At 39.3% G+C, this 26,051-nt stretch overlaps 1 protein-coding gene across 3 annotated transcripts in view; it reads left to right on the forward strand.

The window, feature by feature from the left end:
- EPB41L4A (erythrocyte membrane protein band 4.1 like 4A) overlaps window positions 1-26,051 on the forward strand; it is a 217,768-nt gene that overhangs the window by 130,430 nt on the left and 61,287 nt on the right. For all 3 annotated transcript variants that reach the window (XM_010987509.3, XM_010987510.3, XM_064483177.1), the window contains exons 8-11: window positions 2,113-2,201; window positions 2,812-2,875; window positions 19,629-19,720; window positions 21,178-21,255. In XM_010987509.3, coding sequence (XP_010985811.1) covers window positions 2,113-2,201; window positions 2,812-2,875; window positions 19,629-19,720; window positions 21,178-21,255 — 323 coding nt within the window. The remainder of the gene's footprint in view (window positions 1-2,112; window positions 2,202-2,811; window positions 2,876-19,628; window positions 19,721-21,177; window positions 21,256-26,051) is intronic.

Below are 26,051 nucleotides of genomic sequence, written 5' to 3' on the forward strand. Positions count from 1 at the left end.
ACAAGGAATCTCTTGCGTGGATTAAACCCTAATGAGTTTTGCATAGAAGTCTGTGATTATATTTCCCGATGTAGAAAACAATTAACTGGGCTTGAAAACACAATCTGGATAACAGCTCCAGAGGGCTTAGCTAGATGTCAAAACAGTTTTAAATTGGTCTGTAATTGATTATATTAGACAGAAAACAAGAGGATTTTCCAAAAATAGATTTTATGGCTGAAAATCACTTATAAAATCACCTGCCTGGTAAAGTAGGCTTTAGGCAACAGAATATGTGTAACTATTGGTGGTTCTATGTTGGATGTTCAGGTTCTGTCAATTTTAGGGTTATTGCCTAATATAGTTATTGTACTGCTTACCTAGGAACAGTTTTGAAGCTTTTCTTCAGTGGCTGATGAAAGCTTACTTGAATGCAGTCAGTGAGCAATTACACTGAATCTGCACTGAGTGTTCTAGATCCAGGTCTTAAACTTTGAGCCACTTCTCTAAGGTTACCAATTGGTTTATTCTATCCAGGGAGATTGGACTGTCATTGCCTCTCATTTTATAAAAGTTTAGTTATCAGTAGACAAATGTGATGATTTGAGAAAATGAACCAGGTGCCTTATTCTTTACATGAAATTAATCACTAAAGATTATATGTACACTGAGTTTGTCAATTGGATTATGGATCTAATTTTTTAAGGAACCTGACAAAACCTCCTGTAATGCGAGCAACTCATTTATACATTCACTTTGTAATATGTCTTTTGCTCATCAGAGTTTCCTAAAATAAGAAATCATCTCATATTATAAAGAATTAGAAGCATCCCTGGGTGTACTGTTAATATGGAAATAAAAGTTACATATTTGGGAGAGGTGGTAGTTTCCTGATAAATTAGATTCTAATTTCATTAAACCATTAAATATTCCATACTACTATCCTTTAAAAATACTTCTAAAACTTTATGGGATAGTTATCTTTTTTCTCTTCTATCCACATTAATCTTGTTAGGTTTTCAGTTTTTTAAAAAATATATTTTATAGGAAATGTATAAAGAGAGGATCTTCTGCAGAATGTTCTGGCATTTGTGTAATGTTTATCCTAATTTGAAAATACTTTTTTGTGTGGGCAATGGAAATTTATGGCAAATGGACCCACTCCATTAGAACCTCTACCATACATTCATTTAAAATCAAATTTTTAGAACTGAAAGTGAGCAACAGCTGATTTTTTCTCAAAGCACATTTGTTATCTTACATTCCTTGGGAATATGACTTTGCAGATTGTTGTTTGACCTTAGAGTAGAAATAAGATTAATACAAACACTTCTCTGCATGTTCTCTGCATGTCCTCAGTACCCATTCTTTTGTGACCTTTTCATTTCAGAATCCCATTTTCTTATTTGGGATTTATCATTGCCTGGAAATTAAGGGTCTCCAGTCTTTACCAGAAGAGATTGTGTTTTTAAATTTTTGAGCAGTCTTAAAGTCACAAATGAAAGTAGGAAGGAGCATGCTGGGGACCTCAGAAAATCCAAGTGTATGTCTGCTGGTGGCTGTTTGAGCTTTCTGGGGCGGGTGGTGGTGACCCAGGCCTCATGATTGTCCAGATCAGAGAGTGAGATCAAGATGAGCCCTTGGAAGGGACCCTTGAGAGCAGCCAGTGGTTGTCAGTTCTTGGCTGCACAGAAGAATCACCAGGATCATTTATGCGTTTTTGATACCTGGGCCTCTCCATTACAGATTCTTGTTTAACCAGTTTGATAGCACCCAGGCATCAGCATTTTAAGCTGAGTAAGTGATTCTAGTAAATGTGCAGCCAGAGTTGAACGCCTTTGTAGAAGCACCATGGGGTGAATCAATCAGTGACCCGATGGATAGGCAGTCCAATTTCTTTTAATGAACTGAGGTGACAAATTAGAATGCACTAAGAAAAATTTTCTTAAAAACCTAAAAAAAATGAGCAGCAAGTTAGCTACAAGGGTAGCTTAGCTAGCTCTAAGCTGATGTCATTTAAAAACTAGATCCAATATTAATGCAACAGATTACATTTGTATGGCCAGTTCCAGTTTGGGAAAGAGTTTTTTCATGAATAAATTCATGGTTATAGGCATATGTTTGTTTTTGCAGGGAGAAAACAAATCTGAGTATTTCTTAGGATTAACTCCAGTTGGTGTTGTTGTCTACAAGAATAAAAAGCAAGTGGGGAAGTATTTCTGGTAAGTTTAACTTGAGGGCAGAGTTGGTATTAAAGCTATACACTGGATATATTGGGCCTATGGGACTTGGGTGTCTTTGAAAGTGTTGGGGAAAAGAAAATCAGTACATTTCCAGTGGTTGTAAAGTAAATGAGTGAAATTGGGAATAAGTTTTCTTCCAGTGCATCTCTCCATGTATATTTTCTCTGTACATTTCAGGCACTATGATTCTGGACTCTTGTCCGTGGAAGCTGTATGTAGTAGGATTTCTTAGTCATTCCAGTGTGCGCTGGTGGGCTGTGGGCCCAGGACAACTTTGAGTTCTACTTCTAAATAGGGAGGATCTGAGAGAGAATGGGGAGCCGATAGCACTACACTGTGTCTGGGAAGGCAGCACTGGCAGGGCCTGGGGATTCCAAACCTGTCTACATTTATAGGAGAAGCCAGGAGAGTGAGAATGCAGTTTTGTTCAGGAAGGTGTCCAGAGCAAAGGATGTACAGGGAACTCTGCAGTCTCAGTAGCAGTCCATGAAAGAACCAGTATGAACCAGTCGTCCTTCCACTGGATACTTCTCTGAATTTCTGATTAATTCTTAACAGCAGTACCACCACCATCTGCTTTGTTTTTCAGGCCTCGGATTACGAAAGTTCACTTCAAGGAGACACAGTTTGAACTCAGAGTACTGGGAAAAGATGTAAGTTTGTGTTTAGTGCTTAGTTTACCCAAGACAGGAAGTCTTGTCTGCTTATCAGTCACTTATAAGACACAGTGAAGTAAAGCTGCCATGTTGTCCTCAGCTGTAGGCACAAGGAACCAGGTTAACTAACTTGTGTGCACTCCCTCTTCTCCAGGTAGGGAAGGGGAAGTGAGTAGAAATGAGTGAGCTGGTAATGGAGAAATGTCATTTCAGTTTTAGCGGAGTACAAAGAAAAGTGTCTGTAGGGCACAGGAGAGACTAGGAGGTGGTTATCACTATTAGGGCAATTCGCCCTTCAGTGTAGTCTGTGAAGGTAGGAGTCACGTAATCAGAAGGGCACAGCCTGCATTCAAGATACAACGTGTCCTAATTTTGTCCTGAAGTAAATTGATCTACCTGTAGGAAGTCACACTTTTGGATGCTCTCAAGGGGGACTGTAAGCCAAGGGTGAAAAAATGCTGACCATTGCTCTGCAGCTTGGCAGTGACCTCCAGGTCCGTTTGGGTAGCGGGCACAAGATCTGCCAGAGCCTCAGGCTGCTCTCATGCCTTGACAGGTAGCTTTTAGGAAACTGGGCAAAAGAAGGCAAGGATGTGAAAGTTTCTTTTAATCTCCCTGTGAAAATAATGCTCCCTTGAAGTGCTATTACTATAATCCACATTTATGGGGTACCTCGGTGAAAATATGACGTAGGAGAATTCACCCTTCTGTCTCTTTGATACTAACTTTATGCAGAACAAAAACTTCAGTGAATTGAACTGGCTTTGTAATAAGATACTTGTGAAAGACAAGGTAAAGGAAATCTCCTGATGCATCCACAAGCTGAGAGTCAGGGAAAAAGAATGGCTGCAACTGCTGTTGGAACATGGTCTCTGGCATAGTGCCTCGCATGTCACGGGGGCTCAGCAAATATCTGTCGCGTGATCAGAGAACTGATCTACTGTGGTGGTGGACTGCCAGGTCAGAAAACCTGATACTACTGCTTGTCCTTCTAGAAAAATACGAACTCCCGGAACTGTGTGACATGCTGCCAAGTACTGCTGCAGTAAAATTGGATTTTGAAATGAGTTTTAACTTGTAAGGAGTTTTAGAAGAATGATAGTCTAAAAGATTTTTAAAAGAATGATAGTCTAAAAACCTCATAGTAGTTCTTAACAGTCTAGTTTGAAGAAAATCCAGTTTTCTTCAACTCCTGATTAGATACATCAGTCTTAAAAGATGTGCTAATAAAAGTTTGACTTAAAATCATCCAGAAGTAAAATAGCTCATTAAATAGCAGTGTTACACAGTTTTCTTCCCATCCTGACGCTGGTTTCACATGACTTAATGTAAGGAGTAAGAGCTGTTTAATACACTGAAAATAACATTTCAAGTTTTTAATAAGAATATGGTAATAAAATAATAAGACCTTTCATGGAAGCATTACTATTATTCAAACTCATTTTTCCTCTTAGATCTAGGCTATTTTTGTGAATGAAGTCCTTTGGTGAACTCCTTTTACATTATTGTTACAGTGCCTTAAAATGCCTTCCTTTGCCTTAAGTTGAATATCTGGTGAAGTTTCAATTAATTTGAATTTCCTGCATTTCTTCATTATTAGGCAAAAACAATGAAAAAATGGATGGAATTGTGATTTTTTCCTTTTTTTAATTGAAATATAGTTGATTTGTAATGTGTTAATTTCTGGTGTACAGCATAGTGATTTAGTTAGTTAGATAGATAGATAGATCGATAGATAGATCGATCGATCGATTGATCCTCTTTCATATTCTTTTCCATTGTGGTTTATTACAGGCTTTTGAATACGGTTCCCTGTGCTATACAGAAGGACCTTGTTGTTTATCTGTTTCATATATAGCAGTTTGCATCTGTAAATCCCAGACTCCTAATTTATCCCTCCCCCACACTCTTTCCCCTTTGGTAACCATAAGTTTGTTTATATGACCGTGAGTCTATTTCTGTTTTGTAAATAAGTTCATTTGTATCATATTTTATATATATGTGTGTGTGTGTGTATATATATACACACACACACACACACATATTTATTTATTTATTAGATTTCACATATAAGTAATATTATATGGCATTTGTCTTTCTGACTTCATCTAGTATGATATCTCTAGGTCCATCCATGTTGCTGCAAATGGCATCATTTCATTCTTTTTATGGCTGAGTAGTATTCCATTGTATATGTATATACCACATCTTCTTTATCCAGTCATCTATCAGTGGACACTTAGGTTGCTTCCATGTCTTGGCTATTGTAATTAGTGCTGCTGTGAATACTGGGGTGCATGTATCTTTTTAAATTACGGTTTTGTCTGGATATATGTCCAAGAGTGGAATTGCTGGATCATATGGTAACTCTATTTTTAGTTTTTTAAGGAACCTTCATACTGTTTTCCATAGTGGCTGCACCAATTTACATTCCCACCAACAGTGTAGGAGGGTTCCCTTTTCTCCACACCCTCCTCATCATTTGTTATTTGTAGACTTTTTAATGATGGCAATTCTGACTGGTGTGGGGTGATACTTCATTGTGGTTTTGATTTGTATTCCTCTAATAATTAGCAGTGTTGAGCATCTCTTCATGTGCCTGTTGGTCATCTGTATGTTTTCCTTGGAGAAATGTCTCTTTATGTCTTCTGCCCATGTTTTGATTGGGTTGTTTGGTTTTTTAGTTATTGAGTTGTATGAGCTGTTTGTATATTTTGGAAATTAATCTCTTGTTTCTCATATCATTTGCAAATATGTTCTCCGATTCCATAGGTTGTCTTTCCACCTTGTTGATGTTTTCCTTTGCTGTGCAAAAGCTCTTCAGTTTGGTTAGGTCCCATTTATTTACTTTTGCTTTTATTTCTGTTGCCTGGGGAGACTGACCTAAGAAAATACTGCTACAGTTTATGTCAGACAGTATTTTGCCTATGTTCTTTCCTAGAAGATTTGTGGTGTCTTGTATTATGTTTAAGTCTTTAAGCCATTTATTTTTGTGTATCGTGTGAGGGAGTGTTCTAACTTCATTGATTTACATGTGTGTGATTTTCTTTAAATGGCAGCCTGCATGGTGTGACCTGGTTTCCTCCACACACAGCTCAGTCCCTTTGCCACTGCATCTCTGAAAAGGAGTGGATGTTTGTTTGGGTGCAGCCTGTAATACTCCTTGCTTCTAGGTCTTAGTTAAACTTAGTGGCAGTAATCTTGAGTGAGGTGGCAAAGCAGGTCACGTATAACTCAGGCTCGAATCAAAAGGGTTTTTAATTTTAGTTCATTAAACAGCACATTAATTTAACCAAAGCACTCCATTTCGTGAGTATTTTGGCTTTGCAAGTCTTTCTTCTTTCTCCACCAGGGTACCTCTTTGTGAGGTGGTGATTTACATAATGGTAGAATTAAGTTGATTATGATGGAGGCCTAACTGTAATCATAGATTAAATTAAAAAAAAAAAAGCCCCCTGAATTCCATCACCTGGAACAGTAATCACAGTCAGCTTGCAAAATGATTGAAATACTTATTCTGTGGGTTTTCTGGTCAGCTGGTCCAGTGAGAGAGACTTATCTCTGTATGTTCAGTGCTGTTAGGGCTGAATTCAGAGATTAGTTCTCAAAAGAGCAGCAGTGTCCTACAGATAAAAGATTTTCCTGGTGTCACACTGTGCCACTAATGCTGTCCACTTCTGCTTTTTAATATTAACTGTGTCTAATATAACACATTGACATATCTTAATAAGTACTAATGATGTACTAGCATGTACTGATTATCTGGTCATGTATTTCTTTTGCATCCACAAATAACAAGCTCATCTTCCTTACCCTTCTGACAGATTCAGAAGCTAATTATTATAAATATTTTTATGCATTACTTAAGCTTCAAAATAGGTACTGTGGTTTAAATAAAGATATTACATTATGATTGTAGAAATCTGCAAATTACACTATAAAGAAGAAAGTTTAAATTATCTATTAATTTAAAATTCAGAGGTAATGATTATGATTGTTATTTTGGTACAGTCCCTTTCAGATTTTGCCTTGTTAGAGTGAACATTTTATATATATATATATATATATATATATGTATGTGTAAATATATGTGTAGATATATATACACACATACATACATATATACATATGTACACACATGCATACATATATACTCATACATACATACATATATACAAACATATGTATGTCTTCCCCTATGTGGTTTTGTACACAGTTTTTATACTTTATAACATATCTTAGACATTTCTCCTTTTATTATATTTATTTATGTGTGCCTGTATGGTGTTTGGTAATATATTTTACTCTTTTTCTATTTATTACAGATAATTTTTTCCTCTTATTATATCTAATAACTTTTTTTTTATTTTGGTGGTAGAAGTGAAAGCTATGGAATTTTACATTTATCTCAAATCTGGCCATTTTGTTGAATTCTTGTATTCTAGCCAAGAGTTCTTAATTTGAGTCTTATAAATTTTTGTAGGTATATAGTTGTATCACTCACAAATAAAAGTAGTTTATTCTCTTGTTTCTGTTATTTAATGAAGTTTCATACTTTATAGTTTTGGTCAGAACATCCAGAAGACTGTTAAGTGATCTTGCAATATCAGACATCTTTGATTGGTTTTTGATTTTAATGGAAATACCACTATTGTTTTACCATTTATATGTCAACTCTTGGTTTTAAGAATGTGTTTATTACTAGGGGTTTAAATTTTTTAAAAGTTTAGATCAAATGGTTGATCTTCCCTGAGTGCCAAGATTGTTGCTTGTTCACCCATTCAACGGCTAATGCTTATTTAAAAAAAAAAAATCCAGGTGAGAGATGATAGTGGCTTGGACCAGGGTAACAATATTCCAAATACTGAGAAGCTGTTGGAGTCTGGATTCAGCTACATGGTTTTGTGGATGTGGGGAGGTATGAGAGAGAGGCGTCCTGGTGATTTCAAGGTGTTTGGCATGAAAGGCAGGAAGCGTGGAGATGTCATCAAGGGAGGTGGGGAGGGCTGTGAGTAGAGCAGGCTTGGCGGGAGGTCCGCAGCCCCGTTTTTAACCTGCTGAGTCTGAGATGTCTGTTAGACATCTAAGTGGGGACATTGAATAAGTGGGCTGCATGAGCCTGGCATTCAGGACCAAAGTCTGGGCAGAGTACTTAAATTTGCGAATTGTTGACATGCCCTGGTATTCGAAGCCATGAGGCGGTATGAGACCACTAGGAGTATGAGTGTCAGTAAGAACAGAAGAGGAAGAACCAGAAAGGGAGGCTAAGAAAGAACCACTAAGAAGGTAGAGAAATACTAAATTGCCCTCACTTTTGCCAAGTAAAATTCATGTGTTAAGTAGGTGTCCCGTGATCCTGATATGTCAAATCAGATAAGGACTGAGAACTGACCGTTAGATTTAGGAATGTAGGAGGTCATTGATTTAACCCAGTAACTCCCCTCATAGGTCTGTGTACCCTAGAGAATCACAGGGGGCATGTATATTCATTGCAATGCTTATGGGAAAGTAAAAAATATATAACACAGAAGTTCATTAATAGGAGAATGAACACCTAAATTGATGCATATTAACTAGAAGAAAAGGAGGTAATAGGAGGAGTGGAATTGGAACTGGTAAGTGTGGAGAACCCTTCTGAGGAGTCTTGGCACAAAGGGGAACACATAGGAAGATAGCTGGTGGGCAGTGGGCCAAGAGGAGGTGTGTTTTGTTTTGCCTTGGGATTTGGAGGAAATAATAGCACATTGATACCCTGATGAGAATGATCCAATACGTGGTAAAAACTTGATGTTGGAGAAAGAGAATTGCTGGAATGATACTGCTTGACTAGATGATGGGGTGTGACAGCCACTGTGTACATGAAGGGATAGAAATGGCTTTAGAGGGCAGCCAGGGCAGTTCACCTACGGTTTGCAGACAGGAAGATGGAACATGGGAATGTAGATTAAGGTAGGTGGGCAGTTGTCTTACGATCATTTGCTTTTTATTTCAAGGAAACTGGGTCACATGGTGAGCAGCTGAGACTGAGATTGGGGAGGACATGTTGGGATGTGAAGGAAGAGGAAGATATGAAATAATAATTTTAGAAAGAAAATGGACATGGGAGGTGCGGTTCGATGACATCCTGTGATAGCCTCGTAGTGTCGAGGGTCCTGAATTTAAAGCAAGCCTCCTCCCGGTGTGCTTTTCCCCAGCCACGTTCAGTGGCACTGGTACATGCCTGCAGAAAGTAGGGAGTTGGTTTGTCAAGAAAACAGTACAAAGAGAGAGAAGGGCAAGAGAGCCCAGTGGGGGGAGGGGGTGGCGATTATAATGATTCACATGGAGTTAGAACTGAATAAGGAGATGAGTGAGGACAGTGAAAGAGTGGTCAGATCTGTGGGTGGAGGACCTGGTTTAGTTGAGAGATTGATGGGGGTAGAGTATTGGAAGGAAGGAGCTGGAGAGAGGGTGGTGGTCAGAAAGTGGGGGCTAGGCATTGAGATTAGGGAGGGTCTTGAGTTATTGTAAATGGAAAGTCCTAGGGCAGTGGTTCTAACTGGAGGCAGTTACCTCTCGCCCCTGGGGATACTCGGCAACATCTAGAGATACTTTGGTTGTCATAGTGCCAGGTGGAACAGGGATGCTTCTGGCTTCTAGAGGGTAGAGGAGGGGTGTGCTGCTAAACGTCTTACAAAATGTTGTATACTGGTACAGGAAGGCCCTCCACCCAAGTGTCAGCGGTGCTGAAGCTGAGAAACCCTGCCCTGGAGTTAGGAGTTCGGGAGCGAGGAGCTGGGAGGAGAAGTACAGCCTTGTTGGAGGAGAGAAGTTCTGGGAACTGAGATGTCTGGGTGTGGGAGGAACCATTTCTTTATGTATTGCAATTTCCAGTACTTAACCCAAGAGTAGTTTGGAGAGAGTGACAGAGACTGTAGCAGCATCACCATGTGAGGGAGAGACTTCAAGGATGGCAGCCACCACAGGGACTGCAGGTGATGTGCTCTGATAAGGTTCAAAGCTGGGAGACTTAGGGGGAAGGAGAGAGAGTGGTCTGAAAGTGGCAGTGGGGAGCAGGGAGGGTGTCTCATGTCCCGCATCCAGTGATACGAGAACAGAGGGGGCCAGAGACACAGCACCACTTGGCAAGACTGCAGTGGGTGCTGCCTTCGGGGCAGAGCTGAGGTTTACTGGGTCAAGAGAGTGAATCCAGTTTAAGAGAAAAGATTGGAGTACGGGGATTCTGCTGACAGTAGGCTGTGGATTCCAGGGGGCACCAAGGGAGGGTTTCAGGAGTTGGGTAGCAGTGGGAGAGGGGGACAGACCAGGAATATGCTGAGCATGATATGGGAGTGACTGACAAACAGAGAAGGAGGCACAGTGAGACTGGGTGCCGAGGAGTCAAGGCACACGGAGATGTAGAGGTTGTGAAATTTAGAAGGGAGTGAGGGTTGGTTTTCCTTGTCTGCCATCCACCCTGGTGATGAGGGTAGAAAGCCTGAGGAAAGAGAGGTGGTCCCAGGGCACCAGCTCAGTCCCATCTTTCTTGGGCGGGGCCTCTCCTACCTGTGTCCACATGCCTCGTCTTGGTGCTGCTTGCAGACTGGAGGACTCGTGTGGGGACTGGTGATACATCAAGCCCCTGGCCTCATCCACTGTGATCAGATTTACGTTTCAGAGAGAGCGCTCTGGCTGCGGGGTGGCTCCTGGAGGTGAGAACAGAGACAGACAAGTCAGGAGAATGCAGACTGATCGAGGGGACCAGTGACAGGGTGGTCACCACAAGGAGGGAGGCAAGTGGGCAGGTCTGAAAGACATTTAGGAGATAAAATTGCTTCTGACTGGTAGCAGATTGAATGTTTTTGTGAAAAATAGGGAGGAGTTTAGGATCATAACCAAATTTCTTGGTTTCCTGAGCATGGAAAGAATGCAGTCCCCACAGTAGGCCCGGAAGTTGGCGTGTACTAAGCACATTTGTTGAACAAATGAAAAAGAAAAAAAGATGCTGGGATTACTTTTACGTATAATGTGTCATGGAGCTAACCTCAGCTAAACCTACCCAGCGTGACAGGATGTAGAACCAAAAGGTTCTGGCAGCTCTGGCTACGCGTAATTGGACCCACTTGGCCGAACTCGCAGCCCGTTTTGAGAAGAGTACACGGGAAGTGATGGTCGCCAGGAGTTCTTACTGTTGGTCAACAAGCCCGTGAGGTCTTGCTTACGTTAAGCGAGGGGTTCTTTTCACCTTTTAAGTAGAACTATAGATTTTTAAAAATTGTTTTTAATTGAAAGTAATTTTAAAATTACAGAAAATTGTGAACATTAAAATATTACAAAAAACATGGTCATCTATTGTTATTCACATTCACTTGTTAACATTTTACTCCATTTAAAAAAAATTTTTTATTTCTCTCTTTCTACACACACACCCCCAAAATCCCTTCTGAACAGTAAGTTTCTGTGTCATATGTCTCTAAAAATTTCAGTGTGTATTTCCTAAGAATAGGCATGTTCTCTGCTGTGACCACAGTACCATTATCAACTTAATACATTTATGTTGATATAATACTTCTGTTGTCTGCTTTCTATATTCCAGCTGGGACATTTAGTTGGTTGACCTAGTAAAGTTCCTTGCAGCATTTTCCCACTTCAGTGTAGAATCAAATTAGCCTCCTTTAATCTGGAACATTTTCATAGCATTTTTGTTCTTCATGACGGTGACATTGTTTAGAATACAATGTTACCCTACTTTTTGAAAATGCAGTTGACCTTTGAACAACAGGTGTTTGAACTGCACAGGTCCACCTTTAGGTGGATTTTTGTTCACTAAATAGGTCCTCCAGGTGTTCTGCAGTCCTTGGTTGGTTGAACACACAGATGCAGAACCTTGCATCCAGAGGACCAACTGTCCAGTTACACAGAATTCTTGACCGTGTGGAGGTTGGCACTTCTAACCCCTTGGTTGCTCAAGGGTCAGCTGTAAAAAGCTGCTCATTTCATAGTTGTCTGCTTTTCCATTGTGATGAGATGAGGTTCTGCGTTCTCAGCTGGAAAACAGCACAGGTGAAGTTGTGTCCCTCTCGGGGCCTCACAACTGGAGGCGTATGGTGACCACCATCTGCCTCACGTTAGTTAAGTTTGATTATCCAGTCACGGTTGTTCTGATTTTCCACTGTATAATTACAGTGGAAAATTATTATTATTTTTTCTCCTTTGCAACTAACAAGTAATCTGTGGAGGGATAATTTAATTCAGTGCAAATACCCTGCTCTTCAAATTTCCCCATAGGTCTAGCATTCATTGAAGATTCTTGCCTGATGTGGTATTTTACAAGGGTGCTTGCAAGATGCTGATTTTCTAGCTTTCCCACTGCCTCCACGTTTATGAGTCAGACCTTGGCATTCCACTGCCAGCAGGAGCCTCACCGTCTCTCTTTTTAATATATTTCTGTTATTGGCATGGGCTTATTTATTCCTATTTTTCGGTGGTTTATAATACACTACTATACATACTGTTCTGGTATTGAAGTTGTCTTAGATTTGGCCAGTGGGAGCCCCTTTAATCTGGCTCCTGCGCCCTTTTGACCTGCCCTTACCATTCTTTTGTTCACTTTCTTCCTTTTTGGTACAATATGGTATTTCACGTGCATCTTGCACCTCCCCTGCATCCTCCCTGTTATCAGCCATTTCTCCAAAGAGCTCTGGTTCCTGTTAGTGGGGGAAGGGTCAGGATCTGGGTGTGAGGTGTGGTCATTGCTACTGGGGTGATTTTGCTTCTTGGCTTTTCTAATGGACAAAGCTGGGGAATACATGCATGAATATACACATACATGCAAATATAAGTACAAGTACATATGTTCATACACAGGTGCACATATGAACATGCTTCTGCACATTGTGGAAATCATAAGTTCATGCCATGACGCCAGGTTGCATCCATCCCTACCGGGCTTGCTCTTTCTTCCCTCACTGCCTGTTTGTATAGCTTTTCTTTGGCCATGAGAACCTTGGCTCCCAGCAAGAGTAACATATTGACTTGTTTAATCAATCCGAACTACATCTCAAATAGTTTCAGAATTGCTTTGGTCAAACCACTAAAATTGATGGTATTTTTTTTGCAGTTCTTTCACTCACATACACCACCTTGCCAGGATTGAGCATAGAGTCCAATACCGTGTTCAAAATTTACTCAAGTTGGCCCCTCTTTCTCTCCTTCCTTATCCCTGTGGTTATGGTATTCATTTGAGATCCAGTTAGGTTTACCTGTTTCAGTTTGCTTTCACCTACAGGTCCCCCCTTCACGTCTTCTTTTATTTGATTTCATTTTTTGAAGATGTAGAAGATTAGCATGCTAGAAGGCACACTCAGAAGTATCACTAATTCCCATATTTCTTCAGTTCTATTCCCTCACCCTTTTGTAGGTAACCAACTTCAGTGTTTTATGGTTTATCCACCTCCCCGTGTTTCTGTTTGTAAAGAGAAGCATATTTAAAATTTCTTCCTTCCTTCTTACGTGAAATACAGCATGCTGTATGTGATTTTGTACTTTTTCTTTCACTTAGTAATATATCCTAGAGGTCTCTCTATATCAGTTCATTGAGAGCTTTCTTATTCCCTTGTACAGCTGCATAGCACTCCCTTGAGTGTACGTACTGCAGTTTACTTAACCAATCTCTATGCTGGGACATTTAGGTAGTTCTTGGTTGTTTCAAATTACAAGTTTTCCTTCAATCAATAACTTTGTGCTTAGGTATTTTTATATTGTTGGAGAGGTATCTTTGGGGCGAATTCCCAGTAGTAGGAATGCTCAGTCACAGGGTAAGTGCATGTGTAGGTGTGTTAGATACCATCCTATTCCACCACCCCACCTCCGCCTACAGGTTTTGTGTCATTTTGCATTTCATCTAAAATATATGCATGTCCCTGAAACTATAGGTGTTAGATACTCCTTGAAGTATTCACCAGTGTGGCTCTGTTAGTAACATTTGGATCCTGATGCCATATGACATTTTGGTTTGAAGTCTTTCAGATTCAGTGATGAACTACTAGACTTGTGGTCAAATAGCGTGGTTTAAGTCCAGATCTCCCACTTCTCTAACTTTGGACTATTTTCTGAACAACATTTAACCTGCATTTCCTTATCTACGAAGTGAAGATGATAAAATCTGTCTTATAGGGTTGTGAGGTTGAACGAACCTGGTCCAAATTTGGACTTGTAATGGGCACCTGGGACCTGTCTCTGAATTGAAACTATCTTGCCCTCATGCACGTAGAGTTTCTAGGGTTTTGCGTGGGAACGCCTTGTTCTTGACCAGTCTTGGCTGGCAAGTAGCTTCTGTCAAGGCGGGAAGGGGAGTTCAGGTCTTCTAGGACCATGGAATTTTCTTTGCTTCATTTGCTAGGATATATGTTTCTCCATAATTAAAACACATGAGCCATTGGAAGGAATTTCTAAATCCTGCTGTAAAATGTTTTTACATTAAAGTATCAGTAGATCTTACCAGATATACCTTTTAAAAACTAAAAAAAAAAATCTTTGTAAGACTTGCAGTAAGGATTAATTATCATTAAAAACTTGAATCTGCAAGTATAAGAGATAAATGATAACACTTAGGAAATCCTACAGTTTCTCTAAAGAGCAGATGAGGAAAAGATAGTGTAAAAACAATAACAAAAGCAAAACATCTGGAATCCTGGGATTGCATCTGTGAATTTTTCCAAATAGGATGCAGAATAAGCTCACTATAGTAGTTTTCAAAGTTTACTGAAACATTATATAAATATTTTTCAGTGTTTGCCTCATACTTTCTCCTTTTGAATTTTTGGGAGGAAAAGAAAAAGGAGGAAATACAACACAATCTAACACATCTTTTCCAACTCTATAATTTTGTTTCTATGAACTAGAAAGAGTTATGTACAATTATTCATCAAGCAATTAATTTATTCATCTGTAAAAGAGGTAAAAAAATTTTTCATGTTTAGTATATAATTTGGAATATAATCCACACAGCTGACAGTCCTGAAATATTTTTGCTGTTTTTGTTCTTTTATTGTAAAATGCAGGAATGGAAATGGATTTTATTCTTCCAGTGCTCTGTTGAAATGAACATTGATTTTTAATTCAAAGCATATTATATGCACTTCAAAAAGAGTTAAAAAAAAACTGGTTTGTGGGTGTAGGGGTGTTTATGTGTAGTGTAATATTTTCTAAATCAGAGTACTTGAAAGAAAGTTTTTGCTCATATAAATCAGGGAAACACCAGCTACCTTATTAGCTCTTGGAGATTCACAGAACACATTAGCACATTAAAAAGTCTGAGTGTTTAACCCAGTGTTTCCCAAACTTACTTGCCCATGAAAGTTTTTTTTATGCCAATATCACAAGACGCTAATGTTGTAAGAGACACTCTTAAGGGAGCACAATGTGAAGAGAAAGCTTGAAAGAACAAGGTAACAGTTTACTCATTGTTTTAAAATTCCCTCTAACTTCCCTTTCCAAATAATAACAAGGTTGATAATTTTTTTTTTGTTGCAGGACTTACTCTGAATTTTTTATCTGACTTTGAATTGGGGTTGCCTAGATAGGAAAGCCATGGAAAATATGGGGAAAGTGATTAAAACAAACACTGTGTGCACTGTCTCACACACAGCGACATGAAGTTTAGTCTTTACAACTGCACAACTGCAGTCATTCAGGCTCACCATTTATAAAGATATAATTTCTCAAAACACTTAAAATTTTGTGATATTTCTTTGGTGTCTGTTTTCAGTTGAAGGTTTTTTGTTTTTTTTTGGTTCCACCACTTGCCTTCCTTTATCAGTAATTAAGTTCTTTCAGTCATTTGCTATTAGCCCCCTGACTTTGTTTTCCACCTAATGCCTAAAGTAAGTTAACTATTGCCAAGTACATAAAAATCTTACAGAGACTGAATGTTTAAAAAGGCCATAACGCTATAGACTTCTTTTAGCCTCTCCTGATAGGAAACCTCTCTGCTGCAGGCCTTTCCAACATTTGTATAATGATTGCATCTTACTATTGTTAGGCGTACTAATCTCTTTGGCTCTTAAATATTTGACCTGTGCAGTGTACCTGAGGTTACTTCTAGTGACCTTGGAGGTGGGACAAATGTATAATAACAGAATTAAGAAGATGTTTATCCCCGTAATTCTAGCTGGGGAGGGCAGACTGTCCGTTGTGACTGCTTCTCAAGACCAAAGCGGAGGACCTGGCTGAAGTATGGGCTGTGTGTGGCAAGGCAGGTTGGGCTTGGGAGAGGCCATGAGGCTGGAGCTGGCCCAGGGAGAGTGAGCTGCTGTGCCACGTGCAGTGTGAGCCCCTCCATGGCCCTGTCAGTGACGTCAGTACACTGCGGAAAGGCCAGGCTCAAGTAGACTTATTTCTTCAAGCATGCACAGAGAAACACAGCCAGCAAAGATGGGAAAAGAGGCTGAGAAGAACAAGGAGAGTTAGGTTGGAAATTCATCAGTATGATCCAGGTCCTGAATTCTTCCAAGTGATAGAATCAGGACTTTGAGTTTACTTAGACATCCTCAGTGTGATGAAGCCCCATGTGGTATCTGAATTAGAGGTGATTTAAGCTTGATCCCTTTATAAAATAAGAAATAGATTCAAGAGGAGCAGGGTATAGCTCAGTGGTAGAGTGCACGCCTAGCATGCATGAGGTCCTGGGTTCAATCCCCAGTACCTCCACTAAGTAAATAAATAAAACTAATTACCATCCCCTCCAAAAAAAAAAAAAAAAAAAGATTCAGACTGTAGCTTTGCTTATGGCATGAGATGGCCAAAACTATGCAGGTGTTTGAGTAATTTTGCCCAAAGCAAGCATTGAATGCTTGGATAAAGTATTTTAGCGGTAGATTGGAAAGAACTTCTTAAGCAGCTACTCATCTTTGTATGAACGAATGGAAAGGTGCTAATTGTCCATGTCTGTTTGGAAAACGTTGAGTAGGTAGGAGAGCCATGAAAGAAAAGACAGTTGAATGTCACATCAGTTACAGTTATGCCAGTAGTTATTATAAGTGGCAAAAATACACAGAATTTATTCAGAATACCTGGCTCTTTTTTTAAGTTGTATTAACGCAATGCTCTTTTTTGTATTTGGGTCATTCTGCTAACAATGGGGAAAAAACAGGCAGCTGGTGTTAAAGCCTTCTGTGAATGGGGAATGAGTTTATACTTGTCATTTGCACAGGGCAGAAATATTTAGGAGGCCTGTGGGAGGCTCTTTTGTTCCTTTAATATATTTGTACACAAAGAAACTTGAGAAAACCCTGTTCTGGTTGGATCTTAAATACCTTTTATCCTTTCATTAGGTGATGGTAGTTTTAAAAAATATATTTAAAGTTAGATTTCCTGTGACCAGGTCTCTATTTGAAAAGCAAAATAATACAGATACGTATGTGAAGAATAAAGTGAAAACCAGTCCAAGAAAAGTTTAAGGAGATTTGCTTTATTTTCAAGATTGATTCCTTTTTTGTTTCTCCTCCCCTTTTGGAAATCTGCATTATATGTAATTGAATAACTTGCTGAAAATTTGATTTAGGTATGTCAGTTCCCCCTTATTTGTGGATGCTTTTGCTAAAATGTGAAGGTGTCTGTGTCACAGAGTAGTCAACAGTCCCCATTTCTTGTCGGTGACAGTGCCCATTGCGTCCTGTCCCACTTAGTGCTTGGGTTGTGGAAAGTCTCAGTGAGATGGGGTGCATACACCGAGGAAGGTGGAGGTTGAGGGAGGGGAGGAGCGTCCTCTCCTGTACTTGCCTTATCTTACTTATTCTGATACAGGGCAAAGAGATGCAAAGTTATCTTAAAACAAATGAACAAATGTGTTTTATGTTTGGATAGTCCAGTGACCTTAAGAACACTGACCTGTTACATAAGGAACTCTTAATAGTTGCTTCTGGGGAGGGGAGTTGGGGAGAGTGGGAGGGAGATTTAGTTATCATTGTGTATCCACTTTGTTAACCTTTGGTGCTTATACCATGTGTATATATTTTAAAAAGAAAAGAAGAGGAATTCCCCTCTAAGCATTTCCACCTCCTGATGGGAGGCTTGGTTTCCCACCCTGCCCGGAGGGACTTTCTGTGGTTTCCTCTGCACTGCCCCTCCACCCCCATCCCCCACTTCTTTTGTTTTTGAGGAAAGCACTTTCTGAATTCATTACCTTTTCTTCTTCATCTCTGATTTTGTAATTCCTACCCCTTTCACGAAAGCCACTGAAGATTTCTCACCGTGAAATGCGGTGACCTCCTGTCAAACACTGACCTTTCTGGGTCACTTGAGACTTGCCCTCTCCTCCAGCCTCTCTGACACCATCGCCTCCTGGTCCACTGTGACCTCTCCCACTCCACCTTCACGAGCATCTTCACTGTGATTCCACCTTTGTCTGCTCTGCGCTCTCTCCTGGAATAATCTCTGTTAGACCCTGAGGTGAAATCATCTGTGCCAGCAGATACCATCCTTCCTCCGCTCTACCCCTGCCTGTTTACTGGCTCACTGGATGCGTGAAATTCCCAATTCCATGAGTACTTCAAAATCAAAACAGCCTGAACTTATTGTCCATTCCCTCGCCAAATCCCCAGTTTTCCCACTTGCTCTATTTTAGTACTTGGCAGCACCCAACTCAGATCCCTGGGAATTGTTCTGAGTTCCTTCCTCCACCTCACAAGGTTTTGGAATTCGAGGTTGCCTTGCTGTAACATGCATGTATTGGCTCTGCTTTCTCACATCCTTTCATTTTGCAAATAAGCTCCTAAATGGGGCAGCCCGAGGACGGGAGAAATTTCATGTACATAAATGTCTGTCCTTGTTAAAAGTGAGCGTGCAGGGGGAGGAATCATTTCAGTTACTCCTCTGCATTGACAATTTGGTGTTTATGAATCCAGAGAAACCCCATTCCAGGGATGTTTCTATATTTGTGAACTGGTTTTTGTTTTTATCTGAAACAAAATTAGCAATTACATAACTTCACAGAGTTTGTGGTTTATTATTTTAGTACTGATACTTTATTTTGCCTGGTTTCCTAGTCAGTCACTTAAAAAAAAAAGTATCTTTTCCTGCACAATTAAAATTACCTCTTATATTGCCTTTGTTTCTTATGTTTTAGAATAAGTAATTAAGTAACTACTGGTTTAAAATAATAGTTAAAATTTATTGTATGCCTATTATATGATGCTTTACATCTATCACATCATTTATTTTATTTCACCCAATAACGATGCAGAATGGAGAAATTCAGAATGAGGGACACCATGTAACTTGCCAAGATTACACTGCTGTGGTGGTTCCTCCTCCCAGTGGCCCCTCGTGAGATTCTTTAGACATCAGTTTAAGTGTGGCCTCTACATCTCTGAAAGGAAGACAGTTAAGAACTGGATTTATGAGTATTCTCTTTTTATTGGGAGTTAATTTCCACACGGTCAATATTTTTCCTGTTCTGGTGCCCATTTATGCCGGAAGAGTTTGCAGTGCCTCAGTGCCATCAGTCTGATTACCGTGGTCATGGCGTGATGTAGAAGAAGGGAATAAGGGTGATGGCAGTCAGATTTACATGGGACTTAATATTTTATACGTTAATTGATTGAGAGTGGTTTTAAGGCAGGTCTCCAAAACTAGTTACCAAGAGATAACTATTCTTTGTTCTATGTGTTAAAAATAATTTATCTGCTTCTTTGAATTTATGGTACCTAGAGGGTGGCTGTCATCTGAAGAATGTTATCGCACTAATTCATATTCTCTTCTTCTCTCTCAGTGCAATGAAACCTCATTCTTTTTTGAAGCTCGAAGTAAAACTGCTTGCAAGCATCTTTGGAAGTGTAGTGTGGAACATCATACATTTTTTAGGTATGTTAATGTGAAACATTTGTTCATTGTCCTAATAAATGAAAATTACATTTGCTTTTATAACAAGAATTCTGTCTACAAGAAGAAATTTAGAAGTGTTTCTCTCTTTTTTCAGCCACCTAATTCTCTGGTTCATACTAATACAAATATATAAATATATAAACAATACATAAATATATATACAAATATGTATACAAATATAATATATATTTGTGTTAGTAGGATCCAGAGAATTATATGTGTATGCGCACACATACATACATATCTTCTTTGCTCGTACTGTAAGAAAGGGTCAAGGACGATTGTTTTTTAGGTTTATGTACAAGTGCAGCTTTGGTATTGGTGGAACTTAAGTGTCCTACTGTGGAAATACTACATTTGAAATGCCTGTTAGCCATCTGAGTGGAGATACGGAGTATGCAAGGCTTACTGGAAAGACCAAGGTTGGTCATGTAAATTTAGTAGGTATTTAAGGCAAAGGGGACTGAATGAGGTCAATTATGAAAAAAGTGAAGAGAGAGAAGCAGAAGGCCAAAAATTGAGCTGTGGGACCCTCCCAGCATTTAGAGGACAGGAAGAACCGGCCGGGGAGTATGAGGAGGAGTAACCAGTAGAGCATGGGAAAATGGGAAAGGAGGGAGGAAGATGTCGTGGTGATAAATAAGGAGCTGGCAACTGCATTACATGCTCTTGGGCAGTCAAGTAAGATGAGGGTAGAGAATTGACCACTGGATTGTGGGGATACTGTTTCACATTCTTATGGTGTAAAGATAAAACTGAATTTTGTTATGTAATACATTAAGCTTTGTTTTTTGTTTGTAAGTTTAAAACTAGGTCAGTTCTTCCCCTTATTCCTATTTGATTTGTATAGGAAAAATTCCCCAAATAGCATGATGGTAGAGAAGTAGTCTTGTAAAATGACCAGTGTCCTTTGTGAAGTTTGTATTTAGAGAGGGTTGTGGTCCAGAAAATGTGAGACATTGCCCTTCGTTCAGTGGGGCTGGGCCAGGGAACTCGACATCGAGGTGTCTGTTGAAGTTACCCAGGAATGGAAAGTACCAGAGCATATGGTACAAAGAAGAGTGAACCATCATGTCACATGTGGCTAACTGCCGTGAGAACCTTGGCACGGGTAAATCAATGTAGTGACAAAGTCCCCAAGATACTTTAAGTGGAGAAATTAAATTGATTCACAATGAAAGACTCCTTTCGAGGGCAAAAGTGTATCTAATAGTCTTCAGGAGGCTTGAGTATTTTGATATTATACCTGTATAAAATACTAGAATGTCATTGTGTTTCAAGTATTAGCTTCAAAATAACTGATTATTATTTCCTGCCAGTATGTAGAATAAATATTTTAGTGATGTGTTAAACAGTGTTGCACTATTATATATTTCTACATAGCTTTTGCTTAAGTGTTGCATGAGTCTTTAATTTTCCTTTAAAAATTCATTTAGAATGCCAGAAAATGAATCAAATTCATTGTCAAGAAAACTCAGCAAGTTTGGATCTATGAGTTATAAGCACCGGTATAGGTAAATAGAATTTTTTCCCTTTGGGGGATGTGTGTGTGTGTGTGGGCGTGGGTGTGTATGTGTATGAATAAATATTTAATGCAACTGTCATGCATATTAAAGTTTGTGATTTAATTTTTTCTTATTTTTCCACAATGCCAATGAATTTCACAAGTATAACAGTTTATTAAAACTTTCTTGACAAAAATGATTTTCTAGGTTTATATTTAAAGTCTACATTAGCTGGGTTAAGTTCAGGGTTTTTAAAGTATAGTAGAGCTTATTATCTTCAGAAGTTCATTTTGATCCAGTTGTCATTTATCTCTATGTTGTGATTATGAAACAAAGTAGATATTCCGAATAGTAGTTTATTGGTATTCATAGGACATTCAGTTAATCCCCTGTTGTAACACAGTGTATACTTTATGTTGTAGATAAAGCCATATTTCCTGTAGCCTAAAGCCTACATATGGTGACAAGTATATCTAAACTTTATTGAGCAGTTACTAAGTACCATCGTTATGCTGAATCTATTCCATTTCTTGCTTCATTTAATCACTGCAACCTTGTTAATATTATCCTCATTAATATGTGAGGAAATTAAGGCTCAGAGAACACAAGTCACTTCTCAGGGAAACCCAGCTAGGAAGCAGTGATGTGGGGTCTGCTCCCTAGCACTCTACAGAGCCCCACGCTGTTAACCATTAGACAGACTGTTAACATATTGCAGGAGAAGCCTGATTGTCATGCAGCCCGGTGGGTACTTGTGTCTTCTTTTTAATACCAGTATTGAAAATGGGAGCCTTCTATGTTTTGAAAAGAATTTTTTGATTTGTTTCAATTTGTTCTATTAAGTGGAGAGCCTGTGATGTGGAAGGAATGGTACTGGGTGTCAGACTTACAAAGAGCCAGGTCTAACCACCTCTGCCTTCAGAGAGCTACGGTGTTATTCAGGCAGTGAGGCAGGTCCCAGGCCCTGTAAAACCCAAGCAGGATATAAACACACCACTCAGGCAGTGGGCCACGCTGCTGTCAGTTCCACTGGAGACATCACCAAATGAAATCACCTAGGAGTCTTAAAAATAAAGTTGAGTCCAGTGTTGGCAAGATAATAACATGCCAGATTTTAATCCCTCTCCTTTGTGACCTACTTTTTTTTTGTCTTGCTTTGAAACCCAGAGATAATTAATAAAAGAGTGATTAATAAATCAATAAAAGAGTGATTAATATTAAATGTTCAGTGCATTTATCTTTACAAATTATTCACTTGGATATATTACTCATTTACTGACTTAAAGTAAAATTTATGTGTCATTGTATAATCGATGTTCTTGATATTTGTATAAAGGTATTCATTGAAATCTAAAATTTAAACTTCAGTTTAAAAACATTCTTCCCTAGAAAGTGATATCATTATAGGAATTTAAGGAAAGAGTATTTACTTTGATACTGAGGAACAGCAAATAGTATTTGGGTTGTTCTTCCAGCTGGGGCATAACACAATTCAAGGGTTACAGAGTGAATGTCTGTAAATCTATCTCCTTGTCACTGAAGTGAAGCTAGTGAAGAAGCATTTGTCTTAGTGTTCATACTGTTAAAATTATAATTATGCTGTTTAACGTATGCTGTAGTTGGTTTCCACCAGTTTACCCATACCTGATTTCTCAAATTTATTGAAATGCAAATGCTGTGGCTACTGGGAATTATTATTAGAAAGTTATTGAATTTTGCATATTAAATATCATTTCTTCCATAAAAGTAATTAAAGCTAACCTTTGCAGAATTAGAAGCTCTGCTGAATCAGTTCTAATTTTGTGGCTGGTGTTAATTGCCTAGTAAGTCTTAATGAAATCCAAGTCTCTGTGTCTGTATGTCAAAAGCACTAACAATATACCATCCCTGGAAGAAAGATGTTTCATCCTGCTGCCCAGAGCTAGGCTTAGGCAGGGATGGGTCTCTGGCTGCTGGGTGGTTGCCAGTACATGGACTGTTAATTGTCAAAAGAATAAAAAACAACCAGCCTTTAGTAAACATCATATGCCTGTTCCTTTCTTTTGATACATTCTGGAGATACCCTGCAATGAAGCAGAGCTCTGGAGACAACTCCTTCCTTTACCCTGTAGGCTTTTGGAGCACGGGGGATAACGAACAGCATAACCAGTATATGTGTTTATTGTAGGGGGTGTGTGTGTGTGTAGGTGTATGTGATAGAGAAAGACAGAGATCTAGGCTCTACTTTCTCTCCTGCCCTAAGATGTTGGGGCTTGCAGAATGCTGAGGAAAGTCCAACATCTTTTAGAAAATCTAGTCATTACTTAAGAAGGAAAAAAATAGACATTTTTAGTGATATGTGGCAGGTAATCCTTTCAAATTTTCAAAATTACATTTTTGGGAAAAGACCAAGCTGAAATCTGACAATCTGATTCTTTTGTTGTCTTATTATCAGATACCAATAACCTGAAATAGAAATTGATTAAATCTTTGGTTGAATATTTCATTACACACTGTTATCTCTTCCTCTGAGCCCCTTAAAAATTAACCTTGCCTTTACCTGTTAAGTTTGTAGGGAACTCCTAGTTTTGCTGAATGAATGAGATGTGTAGAATTTATACTCCAAAAATGAGAATCAAGCCTGAGAACCCTCCCTGGGAACCTGATGACCTTTTTCTAGGACTTCAGTCACATAAGCTTTCCACATATCTTGAAGCGTGGAAGGGAGACCAAGTTCTCCTGAGAATCTCCTCTGTGTCGGGTGCTTTCACATGTGTTACTTTATTAAATCCATTCAATGACCTACCAAAGGAGGTATCATATCCTCATTTGTACAGATGAAGAATTTGAGCCCCTCAAAAGTAAGGTCACTGAACTGAAGACCTTGAACCAGTCAGTGGCAGAGCTAGGATTTGAACCAGGTGTGTTTGGTCTTCTTTTCCCTCTTCCCTGCTGATGGCCGATTGTGCCCTCACTTGGAAGCTGAAGGGCTGCTGACAGTGCCCCTCAGCACAGAATGGGAGTGAGTGTGTGTGCCATAGCGTGAGGGGTGAGGGAGTGGGCGATCTTGGGGACAAAGTTCCATCCTGTCACTGTGGAGACCCACCATGTGTTGGAGTTCTTACACTGACACTGAAAACCTCCGCAGTTCTCAAGTGCTTTCTGCTACAAAGAAGCACTAAGAATACTGTCCAAGAATATTCCTGCTCAGAAATAGTCTGAACACATAGAAATAATAAATGAGGAAAATGAGGCTCTAGGAGATTTAAAAAAGAACCTGTGGAAAGCCTCTCAGTCACAGCAGAGCTGTGCTTCAAACTGGGCTTGTGGTGTCACGCCAGACCCGATGCTCTGTCCCTTCTCCCAGGCTGCCAGGCTATGCCGTACCAACCACCGTGAGGGCAGACAGCTTGCTCCCGTCCTGGGTCCCGTTCAGCTGGTGCCAGATGAGTTTAATGTTTCTGGACTTTCGTTTTATTAATCTTGTGGTACGATTTTCTCATTTCTCCTTTATTCCTGAGAGACTATGAGGAAAAATTGAATAAGAAAGTAAAAATCTCATTATAAAATGCCTCAGTGGTCCACATATTGGGTTACATTTTTAGGGCAAATATTTTTTCCTCCAAACAATGAAGTACATCCTCTCCAAGTGTTAGAGTAAATCTGTTGTAAGTAGATCTTATCTTCATACTCCAAACCATTTATAATAATGGAATTTTGCTCTCTATATGGAATTTTTTTAACTTTTCAAGGGGGAAATGTTACTATGTGTGTCACTTTATGCACTACTTTTGAAAGAAATCAATTTCAAGGGAAAGAAAATCTGTCATAGTTTGCTCCCCTCCCCTCCCCCTGATTTCCATGAACCCTTGAATGTGAAATACGCACACTCATGGATGGTACCTGTCATTTTAATTCCCATGGTAGCTCATATCAAGTAGTGTTCCCAATTAGCTTGATGAGAACCTGCTGTTTATAAATGTTTCAAGCCTCTTTTTATTTCTAATAAAAGTGGATGGGGTAACAAGGAGGGGAAACACAGAAGCATGTAGGAGGTGAATTTGGCTTTATATAAGTCTCATTTAATCTTTCTTGGGGAGAGATCCACCAATATTTATCCTGTAAACGTAGGATGAATAGGATTTAGGGCCATTAAAAGACTTTTTCTTCCCATTATGTGACTCTTCTTGTGGTGAAACTTAAAAAATTAAGTTTAAAATTGCATTTTCCCTGTACATAAATTTATTTTCGTGTTTGAAAGCCAGAGTCGTTCATTGGCTCAAATTCAGCAGCTGTGGAATAAATTTTTAGTAGGGTGAATGTTGATTGAAATTCAGTGAATTAAATTACACAGTTCCTTGAGAAAGTTAGTTTGTCCCCGGGGAAAGATTGCCCTGTTCCATCTTCACAGACTCTTTAGAGAAGTGGTCTGAGCACAGGGTTTTGGTCCTGCTTTAAATCTCCCGGGTCACTTGACCTGGTGCAGGTGAGGTTGGCATAATCAGTGGTTGACTGTGTCACAGGGTTCAAAGTAAAATCACACCAGGTGGTCCAGTGGGACAGGCTCTACTACTTGCCTTGTAAGCACAGCACCAGGACACATGGATGCATGTAGAATCATTGCCTTTTGTAATTTAGCCCAGCTCAGTTTCTTTATTATTTAGTTGTAGAGCTGGAAGACCATCAGCATCCTCTATTTCTAGCCTATCATTCTACTCAAATCCAAACGTAAATCCTCCTTTAATAACTTCTTTCCTGTTTCTCCCTCTGAAAGATCTTCCTTCTGTCGACTGAAAACACACACACAACATGAGAGCTGTGAGTTA

This window comes from Camelus dromedarius, chromosome 3, assembly GCF_036321535.1.
Source record: "Camelus dromedarius isolate mCamDro1 chromosome 3, mCamDro1.pat, whole genome shotgun sequence".
NCBI lineage: Eukaryota > Metazoa > Chordata > Mammalia > Artiodactyla > Camelidae > Camelus > Camelus dromedarius.